The sequence below is a fragment of the Phyllostomus hastatus genome, unplaced genomic scaffold (genome assembly GCF_019186645.2).
Source record: "Phyllostomus hastatus isolate PE091 unplaced genomic scaffold, TTU_PhHast_1.1 phas_contig_58, whole genome shotgun sequence".
NCBI lineage: Eukaryota > Metazoa > Chordata > Mammalia > Chiroptera > Phyllostomidae > Phyllostomus > Phyllostomus hastatus.
The window spans coordinates 53,602,397-53,614,713 of record NW_025333916.1 but is presented as its reverse complement, the minus strand read 5'-3'; the positions used below and the strand labels follow the sequence as shown (position 1 = coordinate 53,614,713).

General features: G+C 48.4%; 1 protein-coding gene across 2 annotated transcripts in view; it reads right to left on the bottom strand.

Moving 5' to 3' along the window:
• NPR3 (natriuretic peptide receptor 3) overlaps window positions 1-6,421 on the bottom strand; it is a 68,593-nt gene extending 62,172 nt beyond the window's left edge. For both annotated transcript variants that reach the window (XM_045847861.1, XM_045847862.1), the window contains exon 1: window positions 5,133-6,421. In XM_045847861.1, coding sequence (XP_045703817.1) covers window positions 5,133-5,895 — 763 coding nt within the window. In that variant the 5' untranslated portion in view covers window positions 5,896-6,421. The remainder of the gene's footprint in view (window positions 1-5,132) is intronic.
• Window positions 6,422-12,317: the final 5,896 nt, after the last annotated feature.

The following is a 12,317-nucleotide window of genomic DNA, read 5'->3' as shown; positions in this document are numbered from 1 at the left end:
AAGACGTGAGCTCCTGGATTAAAGAGGCCTACCCTTCAATATCTTCAAGTGCATAAGGCAAAATTCTGGCATGAAAATATATCATAATGGAATGTGAAACATTGCAAACAACAAAAAATAGTCCAAAAATTTCCAGGGGAAAAAAAATGCAACAAACAATAGATAAAGAAACAGAATCAATTCTGGCTTCCTAATAGCAACATTAGAATTTAAAAGACAATCCTACAAATTTTGAGGGAAAATAATTTCAGACCTAGAATTCTATAATTACATATAATGGTAGGATAAAGAAATTTTCAGTCATTCAAGGTCTCAAACTTTAGCTCTTATTCATCCTTTCTGAGAAAGCTCCTGGAGGATGTACTCTATCAAAACAAGAGTATGAACCAAGAAAGAGAACGCAGAAGAATCTAGCTGGAGAGAAGGGGGTGAAAGTTGCAGGAGGATGTTGAAGAAAGAGCCCAAAGTTACAATTGTGCAGCATGTTTAGAAAGTTACTAAACTGGAGCAGATCAAGAGCCTTAAAATATAAAATATAGAGATGATTTACTTATAAGTCCATAGGAAACTAAGCAAACAAACAAAAATAGACTTTTTTTAACCCCAAGGAAAACAAGTAGGGCAAGAACGAAATGTCAGCATAGTTGCCTGTGTGGCTCAGCTACAAACAGCATTTAGAAAGTAATGACAATGTAGACACTGAACACTGCCGATCTAACCAACAATTACAATACAACTGTATTGGAAGGAGGACTAGAAGGAAAGCCTGAGTGTGTGGTTAACAGGGAATTGCCGAGAACTCAGTCAGCATGTCCCACTTGGGATGACAACAGATAAAACCTAAAGCTGAAAATTAAAAACTAACATGTGATTTAGAGGTAGGAGGCCAAAGACCTACAGAAACTGCTACAAGAGTTGCAAACAGTTGCCCCTGGGAAGTGAGACCCGGGGAGTGGGAGGCAAGAAACTTGTTCCTAATAACACCTGTAACTTTCTTTTTAAAGTATACAGCCGTATAACTAACTTTCATAAAAAATAAAATCTGTTTTTGAGAAAAAATACTTCTCTCTGGCTGTTTGCACACTGCAGAGCAATGGGTTTCATTTGCACACGAGAGGTTGCACCTTCATTTTAATGTTCACGCAGTTTCCTCTGCTCCGAAGGCTTTAGAATCTCCGCAGGGTGGCCTACAAGGCTCCTGTTTTCTCCTGCTGTGTGTTAGCTATCTCACTTATCATGGGTTCTTTGCTTGAAAATTCTGCTGTTCAACCACTTGCCCATCCCCCCCAATTCTAAATATAAATGATTCTGTACTGGTATCTCTACAGTTGTTGTGCAGGCCCACATTCATGATATCATTAATAACTAATAAGACAAAGCTACAGTTCTTCATGCAAAATGCATGTAAAACACTTCTAGTTCTGTGTCTTTTTTTAATATTTTATTTATTAAATTTTTTAGAGAGAGGAGAAGGAAAGGAGAGAGAGAGAAACATCAGTGTGCAGTTGCCTTTCATGTGCCCCCGCACTGGGGACCTGGCCTGCAACCCAAGTATATGCCCTGACTGGGAACCGACAACTGTATGATTCACAGGCCAGCGCTAAATCCACTGAGGGCTAGTTCTGTGTCTTATATGTAGACAAAACAACTGCCAGCTTTTATTATTTGAAAAAATATTTTTAAACTTGCCTTTTTAAAAATAAATTTATCATTGAGGGTCGAATATTTAGGGCAGTAGTTAGTTGACCATATAATGGAATTGCTTTTAAAGAAAGATCTTTTCCTGTGAATGACATATGCCCAGTGATGTTGGCTAAAGATATGACAGAAAAAAAGCTTTAATTATTGACTTCAATGGTAAACCCCTAAAATGAAAGAATAATTAACATCCCTTAGTTTGTCTTTCTACAGTAGAAAACATAGCCAAATGAAATTTTAGTCATATTATTATTTAAAATAGTGGCATTGCCAGTTTTTCCCCTGTCAGAGATTCAGAAATGTGTGATCTGGCCCTGGCTGGTGTGGCTCAGTTGTTTGGGTGTGGTCCCACAAACCAAAAGGCCGCTGGTTCGATTCCCAGTCAGGGCGTGTGCCTGGTTGCAAGTTTGGTCCCGAGTCAGGCAACATATCCATCGATGTTTCTCTCCCTCTCTTTCTCCCTCCCTTTCTCTCTCTCAAAATAAAAATAAATAAAATTTTTCTGAAAAATTGTGATCTGATTTTAAACATGAACTTCATTCTCAAAAAAGTGCTAAAAATTTTCTCTCCGAAAGGGGTGGTGGGCACTCTCTAGTTCTATGGTGTTTACTATAGAATTTTCAAGGACAAAAACACAGTGGGTTACATTCTTGCCCTTGGGTGAGCACAGGTCAGAACCATCAACCATCAGCCTGAAGGGGCCTGGTTCTCAGGCGAACTCGCTGTTTCCCAGAGGAGGAGATTCAGCCTGGGAGAAGGTAAGGGACTTGCCCAGGCCAAGTAGCTGCAGAACGGAGATGGCAAGTCCAGAGCCTCTGCTCCTCGACCCAGCCCCAGGGGTCTTTCCCCGGGACGGGACGCGGTCTCTCCGTCTAGTACAGGTCACTGTCGTACCTATAAACTGGTAACCGCTATAACAAAACCGCGCGTTTACTGAGCACCGCTGTGCCTGCACTGTTTCCGCGCGTTCCTCCGCGCGTTAGCTCAGTTAATCCTCCCAGCACCCTTAAGACGGGGGTGTCCCCACTACCCCCACTTTGCCTGAGGAGCCTGAAGAAGAAGAGCAGTTTAGTATCAGCCCAAGCTCGCTCTCCAGTGAGTGCCTGCGCCACGACAAACGCTCTAGAAATCAAACTCCATCGAACCCCTGTTTAACCCATTAACTGCTTATAGTAAAGTCATGGGGATTTAGCAAAAGGTAAAAGATCCCTAGAGAGAGCTTTGCCATTAAGCAACTTTTTCCCCTGAGGGTAGGGAATTTCCGGGAGGGGGGTGGGGAGGGAGGGCTTAGGGGAGAAACTGTCTTGTATTCCTGAACATCTGCCGAGTCACTGCTGGAAACAGTCTTGGAGCCGGGATGGTAACCTTTGTCACCTGTAAAGTACACAGAGCAACCAAGCAAACTTTCACCACTAAATCCCAACTCGGGAGGAAGGGGAAATAAAAGCAAAGAGGCTGGGAACATCGGAGAGGCTTTTGGAACTGAAAAGTAATCTGCAGCGGCAGAACACAGTCCAAGCCCTCTGAGGCCCCCAGGCCGCCCAGAGCAATGCTGCCTTCTCTGGGCCCTCCCCTCAGCCACCCCTTGTGAAGCTGAGGGGCGCCCTGGCCGTGGCCGTGGCCGTGGCCGTGATCTGGCCCCTCATCTGGAATGACAGATCCTCTGGGCCAGGAATCCTAGGCCACGTGCTCAGGAATCACTCCCGGCACTGACACCTTCAGGGCAGCGGCAGCGCTGGCGTGCCGGCAGAGCTCGCGGGAAGGGGGACACACCCCCACCGCCAGCTAGCCCTGGGAAGTCTCCAACTCCTAGGTCCCGGCCTGGGAAAGCCGAGAGCTCAAGACTCGGGTTCCGGCGGCCAGAGCAGCCCGAGGTCTGCTGAGGTCTGCAGTAACCTGGGGACCTGGGGTTAAGAAGGAGGTGTGGGTTTCTCGGCGGGGCGGGGCGGGGCGAGTCCGCAGCCGTTGGAGACAAGTGCCCTTTTTCATAATCAGCAAAGCCCGCGCGCCCCGCCTGCTTGGCTGGCAGGGATTCGGCGCAGGCAGCCCGGAGTTCGAAAGCTCAAAACTTGGCCAAGCATCCCCACTGTCAACACCTCGCGCCTCCACGCTCTGGAAAGTGCGTTCACTGCGAGTGCGCGGTGGCCGCGGTGCCAGCCTCCAGGGCTCCCCTGCCCACTCTCACCTGTTCCCGAGACTCTCGGCCTCCAGCTGCGCGCGCTCTCGCAGCCAGGGCCCAGCTACCGTGCCATGCCGTGCCAAGTCGTGGGCCAGCCCCGCACCTGGCTCAGCCCCTGTCCACTTCCGTCTCGCGGTGGCGTGGGGTCGCGGGGAGCTTTGCTGGGATTGCTTTGTTTACCATCCAGGCGCGAGCTGGAGCAAAGGCTGATTCCTCCAGCTCTCTGCTCCGCAAACCTGACACCCGGGGCGGAGGAGGGTGGGGGGGACTGCGTTTTGCTGTGATCTCAGCCCGCCATTCCCGCAGTCTGCTCTGCAGTAAGATGGGCCACATTGGGGACTTTTGTGGTGCTGTACCCGCGACCACCCGCTTCTCCCCCTCCCTGTAGCCGTAGCCACCATCCTCAGTCGCGAGCTCTTCGTCCAGTTTGGTGCTTAGTCAAACCCCTAAAGACCCGCGCAGAAAACTTGGGGAGCACGTGGGAAGGAGGTTCAGCGCCCGCTTCTCCAGAGCGCGCTCCTGCAAAGCTTCCTTTCTGGCGCTTTAGAGACCGAGATGCCCAACACGCCCCGGGAACTGAGTGTCGCCTGAATCCAGACACAGCGAGGCATTTTTGGTAGAAACCACAGAAGCTCGTTTATAAGAGGCTGGAGGGGCAGTGGAAGGAATGAAAAGGGCGATAAATGAGCCTTTAAAAGAAAGCTGGGGTCTGTGGAAGGAGCAGCCGGGAAACCCGGAGACCTGAGCAAGCCCCGTGGCCGTGCGCAGGCTGCAGAATCTGCACACGCTTCCGCACTAGGAGGGGGCACGCGCCAGGAAAGGACAGGGAACAAGTTCTTTCGGCCTCCTTATGCTTCCAGATCCTAGTCGAAGCAAGGCACCAGGAGTGTGCTCCTAATCGGGAGTGCACCCCTAAATCGCTAGCCAGGCGCAGGTAAGGGGGAGCGAGGAAGAAAAAACCCGCGCGGCCTGACAGCACCTGTCGGAACTGCGAGTAAGACGCCCCTCCCCCAGGCTGTCCCTGGAACCTTCCACGTACACCCCACGACAGCGACGGACTTTGATTAAAGGTCGCGGTAGCCAGGCAGAGCCCACCCGGGCGAGTCCCCGAACACTCGCACTCCCAGTCCTTAGTGCCGCAGGGGGGTGGGGGGGAGTGGGGGCCACAGAGGCGTGATGGGTGTGTAGCGAGAGCCGCGGAGAGAGAGCCGTGGGGTTACCTCCCGCAGGGGCCCGGGGGCCCCCTCCTGCTCACCTCGCTCACTGGCCTGGATGTAGCGCACAATGTCCTCCAGGTCCACGTCTTTGGTCTCATCGAAGCTGTAAGAGGACGTGTGCAAACCCTCCTCCTGGAACACCTCGTGGACCCCCTCGAGGGTGAAGTAGCAGTTCCGCTCCAGCTTGTCGTCGCTGTACACCAGGGCAGCGCGGCTCCACTGGTGGTGGCGGAACAGGGCGAGCATCATCTCGCCCATCTTAGCGTACGCGGGGGACACCCGCGTGAGGTGCGAGTATTCCGTGTCCTTGTGCTGGAAGCCGGCGGCCAGCGCCCCGGCCGACAGCATGGGCAGGTCCCAGTGCGACGCGAGCCGGGCCACCGGCGCCGCCGCGTACTCGCACACCGGCCCGAGAATGAGGTCGGGCTTGGCGCCCCGCGACGCTGCCACGCGGTCCACCAGGCTGAAGAGTGCGCGGTTGCCGCAGTCTGAGTCTTCATAGGCCACCTGGAAACGGGTGCCGGGCGGCAGAAGGCGCTGCCCGGTCCCATTGCCCTCCACGCTGCGCAGCGCATATTCGATGGCCGGCCGCACACGGGCCAAGGAGAACAGGTAGGAGTCGTCCTGCGGCAGTAACACCAGCACCTCGATCTTCTGCGGTGACAGAGCCTCTCTTTCCCGGCGCCCGCCGCTCGGGACCTCGCCCCCGCCGCGGCCGCCGCCGCCACCCCTGCCGCCGGCTAGCAACGCCCAGCCAAGCAGGACACACGAGGAGAAAGTCCGCACCAGCAGGGACGGCATCGTGCTGCAGGAAAGCGCCTGCCCTCACTGCCGACTCGCCCTCTGCCCCCCACCCAGCGTTCCTCTTTCCTCCCCACTCTTCTCTCCGAAGGCCCTGCGCCCCCTTGGGCGCTCCGAGAAAATAAAATATCCCCTTCGCTAACTCGCCAAAAGATAGAGAGGAAGAAGAGTCCTTCTTTGCAATATCACTCGTTTAAAAAAAAAAGAAAAAGAAAGAAAAAAGAAAAAGTTCGCCGGGTGTAAACCTGTAGGCCTGTAAATATTTACATATACTTATTATAAATATATATATATATATATTCGCCCTCCCTTACATATGCTATTTTGCCTAGAGGTGGCTTCTATCTGGGCGTTGCTAAGGTAGCTTTTGAAAGCGTATTTGTAAAAGAAAAAAAGTTAGACTTTCCAAGTGCTTGTAATTGACGGTGCATCTCCCTCGCGTTTGATCTCATTGATTCGCGCCGGTTCCTGGATCCATAACTGGCGTTTAAATAGCGTGGCCGCGGCGGAGCGTGTTACCACACAAGGCGCGCCAAGGACCGGCTTGTATTTCCAGCGGGCGGGGAGGTGGGGGTGGGGAGCCGTGGGGGTTGGGCTGGGGGAGCCTCTCATTAACATTCTTACATCAGGGCTCCTCCCCGCACCCCTTCCCTTCCTTTCCCACCCCTGTCCGTAACCCCTGCTCCCCGCTAGCCCTCGGCCCTTTCCTTAAAGCCACATACGCCCCCGTCTGCACCCGCTGGAGACCCCACGGTACTGCAACGCCTCCGGGGTCTCCACCTCTCCCTGGCCCCGCACGGGAGCCCTCTCTCCAGCATTAGGCTTTCAAAAAGGAAATGCTTTCGCAAGTACACCAGCGCGTGCAGGCACGCTCACATCGTGCAAAAATAAACAACAGGGTTAGAGAAAGGGGTGGTCCTAAAAATTGGTAGTTTCGGTGCAAAAGTCCGTAGGTCGGATTCTCTCTCACCTCTTTCCCGGTCCGGCCACCTTCTCTCCGGACGGACGCGCAAACTCGGGCCGGCACGCGACTTCCCTGTCCCCCGGCGCAAAGTGAGGGAACAGGGACCGTGGACCCTGTGCTGGAACCTCGATCTCGGACCTCGGAACACCCTGCTAGCTGGGGCGTTAGTGGCGCCTCTCCTTCCCCAGTCTAGCGTCGGTCCCCTGCCCCTGGGCTGCCGGGGTTTGCGTTAGCGTCACTGCGTTGCGGAGATGCCCGAGTCCTCGCGCACCGACCCTCTGCCGGTGTGCTGCGAGCCGGAAAGCGAAACTCGCTGCTCCCAAAGGCGAGCGAACGGTTCGGTTTCTGGGGGTGATAAAACGCCTGAGAAGCATCTCCAAGAGGTCCTCCGAACTTTGTTTGCTAAACCAGGTAACTAAGTAAAGAGACCTTCTCCCCAAATCGTTCCCCCGAGGGTCCCCTGGGCGCAGGCGCACGCTCAGCTCCAACTGAGCGCTCAGAAATCCTACCGCGTCTCCTCGGGAGCGCGCGAACCTAGGCTCTGGATTCTGCAGTGCCAGGAAAGGTCTTTCCTCGGAGACCCAGTTCTGTCACTGGTCACAGCCACAACCGCAGTAGAGACCAGGATGGAAACGGCCGCCTAGAAGTCCGGCCAGGGGAGTCCGCCGTGCTGCAGGGCTGATCCCAATGGAACTTGACCCTCTGACCACGGTAACTAACACACTGAGGTCATTTGCAATGTGAACGTGCTACATTGGACAGGAAAGTTCTGAAACTTAAGTCCCACAAATTAAAATAAATTGAAAATGTTTTAAAATGTCTTTCATTTGACTACTGGGCACAGTGTCCACAAATGTGTATTCGTCTTAGACTAACGCCCTCTTTCGGCAGAAACTTGAAGCAAACTGATATCGCTGGTGCCCCCGTTTGTCTGCCAGTTTGTGTCTGTCTGTCTGTCTGCCAGTCTGTCTGTCTGCCAGTCCGTCTAAACGCCGAGGCCCGAAAGAGCAATCGCTCTCGCTCTCGTTCGTGACCGTGAAAAGGCAAATCGGGGTCCCCAGAGATGTGGCAGTTTCAGGCATCAGCGCCCGCTGCCGTCAATAGCATCCTCCTTCGGTCTTTCTGGAACCGAAAATGTAATCATGGGTAGCTTTTTATCCTCTGGATCGTTTAAATTTCAGATTATGCACTATGATTCCTGATGTAGGAGCCTCTAACTCCTACGAGAACTTTCGTTTATTTAATTAGAGCTGCTAACCAGCCGCGGAAGAGGCGTCTCTGTGCAAAATTTACATCCACAAACAAGGTCATATGCACCCAATGGGAATTCAAATTTAGAGCTTCACAGCGATTACATCTTTCCTGCACTCCTAGGAAGAGAGGGAGAGGGGAGGGAGGGAGAGGAGGAAGGAAACAGAGGAAGAGGAAAAGAAAGAAGGAAGGAAGGAAGAGAACAATGGCTAAATCCAAGGGTCTTGAATGGATTTCCAAACCGGTTGCCAGGAAACGTCAAGGAACCAGGGTTTCCTATTACTGCCGGCCCTGCCCTGCGTCCGCGGAACACCGGCCAATGACGGTACGACTCTGCACTCTGTGGAGCCTGCGCTTACTCAGGACTCTGGGATTTCAGTGGCACCGGGCGTGAATGCCTCCCCCCTTCGCAGGCGCTGCCCAGGGAGCAGAGGGTCACACGCAGGGCAGTGGGTTTACGCTTGGGTATCGGCCTCTCGGTGGCCTTTGGATTAGAGCTCTCAACTTCCAGCTTGTCACTCAAGAGCACCAACAAACCAGTCTGTGGCTGGGAAGAGCCCTGCACAGCAGAACCAGAAACGCCAGCGATACTGCTCGTGCGGACGCTGGAAGCACCCCTTCAAAGAGCAAAAATTGGGATTTTTTTTTCAAAATTTGTTCAATGAAAATAGGCGCCAGAGGATCAGACGACCCACCAAGTAATATAAGTATACAGATTTTAAGATGATGAGTTTACTTCCATCAAATTAGGTTTTTCCCAAGCTGCTGAAAGTCTGTAAATATTGAGTGTCATGGAGTTCTCCAACCTGGAGGCTGGAAAAGACCTTAGAAGTCACCCAGCCGGACACCTGGCGCTCTCTAGATAAAGAACTGAGGCCCAAAGAATACAAATGGTGGATTTAATAACTCTTCATCCCCTGAGAATATTTTCGTGTGGATTCCAAATAAATCACGTCCCACCTATGACACCATGTAAAACAGGGAACAAAGCCAGCTTTCACTCTAAGTAATAGCTCTCTTTATATCGAAACTTTACTTCATGTGAAGTTTTGTGAATATACAGCACAGTAAGATCGCTAATATTATAATAGAATTTCTGCAACATTATAATCATGAAAATGAATAAAACCCAGAAAGAAGGGGGAAAAATGAAGTAACTCATCCCTAAGACTCAATTTTAAAATATTGTTCCTTTCCAATCTGTAAAACACTGAAATAGGGCGGGAAAGCACTTTTTTAACATTCAAAAAATGGCTAACTGTTCACTGAATGTGTGCTTTCCGGCTACAATTGCTGGATGAAAACAAAGAAAAGCCGCAAAATAAAATAAAATTAGCCAAATGAAGCTTAAAGGCAACGTTAGCCCTAAACATGTTGTGACAGAAACCAATGCTCCTTATAGGATTTAAAAATGTTTTCATCAGAATCCACAAACCTTATTTTTTTAACTTTAAGTTGCTAAAATAAAGTGGCAAATTTTCTGTAAATTACATCGTTATTAGTTTTTCAGCTCTGTGAAACGAAACCAGTGTCTATCCTTCTGCTCAGGAAAAACAGCATTATATAGGGAATCTTCACATGTGATTCTTCGAAATGTGTTGGAAATGCTATCAGAGAGAAGTTTTCTCCACCAGTTGTAATCGTCTAGTCTGTATGACCGTATGACCGTCTCCCTCAGAGTCCTGGTGGCCATTCTTTTGAAGTGACAGCCCTCACAGATTTTCAGAGAGAATCTCTTCTCCCTGCTAAGCCAGCCCTGCAATCACACTGGAGAGTATCCCTTGATGCCTGCAGCTGACAAAGAAAACCTTCTGAGGACGGAATTGTTGAAAACACACTTCCCCCTAGAGGCAGAAAAGATGAAAGAATATTATACATAACCCAAGAACATTTCTGTAAGGTAACGAACGTTGAGATCTTATTTTAAATAAAGTTGGTGTTTTAGAGGGAACATTCATGACGCAGGAGAAAAATCAGTGGACACCAAAAATTTGAATTAAAACTTCACTCACACCAATACTGACCTTAATTGGTTTATTTGGTTGTATACTGCATTATTTCTGGGGGGAAAAAATGAGAAGGCACATTAAAAAAAATGAAATTTTAGAAAAGTTTCCTCAGGGCAAAAATGCAGCCATTGGGTCCTGTTCTCTTGGAGGTGACTTTGTTTCTCAAGCCTTCACTAATGATTCCAAGCTCAGCAACATCTTCCTCCCTCAAGTTTCTATCGAGTTGCCAATCACACTCCATTTTCTTTCTGTTCACAGGGAGGTGTTCCGGGTGGGGGTCCAGTCTTGGGAGAAGTATGCCGCGGAAACAGCGTGCATTGGGAAGCCTCGCTGGCATGTCCAGAGGCTATCTATCACCTAGCCTCTTCAACCTTCACTTTCCCCACTTGCCTCACTTTTCTTACTGCTAACATGGAGATGATAATATCATCCTGGTGTTGCAGAAGGATCAGAAATGATGGGTGCAAGTGCTTCAAGTACAGTAGGAAATTAATAAATGACAGTCCTTGGTGTTACAGTTTCTTTAATGCCTGGTAAAGAGTGTTATAGACAAGTATGAGTTCAATAAATGCTTATGAAATAAAGAAATATGTATTCCAAATAATATGGCTCTGTGTATGTTGTTTGGAATTAGCTATTGCCTAATCGCAATAGACCTTATTTAATAAAGTTGGTTTGGTGACAGTGGCCTTTCTGTGGGAACCTCCTTGGCAATGACTCTGATATTGGCCCTGGATTCCCACACTCAGATATTTCCTGGTACACTTGAGACAAGAGCTTGTTCAATATCCTCTCTTCCATCTATGTAGTTTCGCAAGGACAACAGCAGCTCGACTTGCTGCCCCAGAGCTGCCCTAAAAGCTATGAGGCTTCAGAAACTCAGGCTGCTTCCAGCCTTCGGGAACATAACAGAGCAAGGGGAGACAGGGATACATGAGAGTCATTAAAAAAAAAAAAAGAAAAAGAAAAACAGGAAAAATTAGAAGTGGCTGTGCAAATGGGCTGGACTTTAAGGATGAGGGGAAGAATATGCAGATTATATGGAAACAAAAGAGGATTATACTGGAAGGAATGTATTTGATTTCTAGATCAACAGTATTATTAGTAATGATAAAAAAAGTAAAATGTATCCCAATGTACTACATACACAGGCTATAAAGATGTCAGGCCCAGGGCTTAATGCGCTTGTTTCATTCAACCTTTTAAACACCCACAGTGTGTCAAGAACGATGGTGTCCTCGTTTAAGCCTATTGTAGCAGGCATTCTTTTTTTTTTTTTTTTTTGCTTGAGGGTGTGATTTGACCTAAGTTATACTTAAATCTTTAAGATAGTCAATCTTTAAGATAGACAAGTAAGCAGGACAAAAATATATTTCATTTCAAAAACATCTTATAAAAGTCATTTTCCTGGTGCTATTATATTACAATATTGAACACTTTATGCTCTAAATTAACCAACACTAATCCATTAGAATGTAAACTCCATGCAGGCTAAGATTTTTTTTTCCTTTTAATCCTGCAGTCTCTCCTTGAATGATATAGGTAGTAGGCACTTAAAATTTTATTTGAGCAATGATAAATCCAAAAGAGAAGTTAGCACATGTATATAAATTCATATGTGTAAACTGTTAAAACAACTTTCGGAATATTCCAATAGTATCATCTTGTGATTCTGCAAACAATATAAGAAGCCAAATATCCTAAATACTGATTTTGGGTCTAAGCACACCGCTATGCCAGCCCCTCATCACTCACACTTGACTCTGGATTATTTCCTTGCTAATGGGAAAATGCCATGTCAAAAAAAAAACATCAGTACATTATTTTTTATAATGCTATAAACAGAAATTAAAGGTGATGAGGAAAATTTTTATTACCACCATGTGCAATGTTGGAAGATTTATTTTTTTAATTTCTTTCCAGCAAGTACATTCCACTAGGTATTAAATCTTGGATAGCTGATGCATGAGACTAAAATAGAATAGAATGCCATGAGGAAAACATCGGGAAAATTCTTAACATTTGCCCTCTCATATTTTTGGTGATCGTGTTGTCAACATCAAATTGCACCCTGACATTAGTGGAGAAAGTTGTTTCTTCAGGCTGACATGGTTTTTTTTCTTTTTCTTTTTGTGTGATTCTTTTTTAAATATATGTTATTAAATATGCTATTATAGTCGTCCCAATTATTTCCCCTT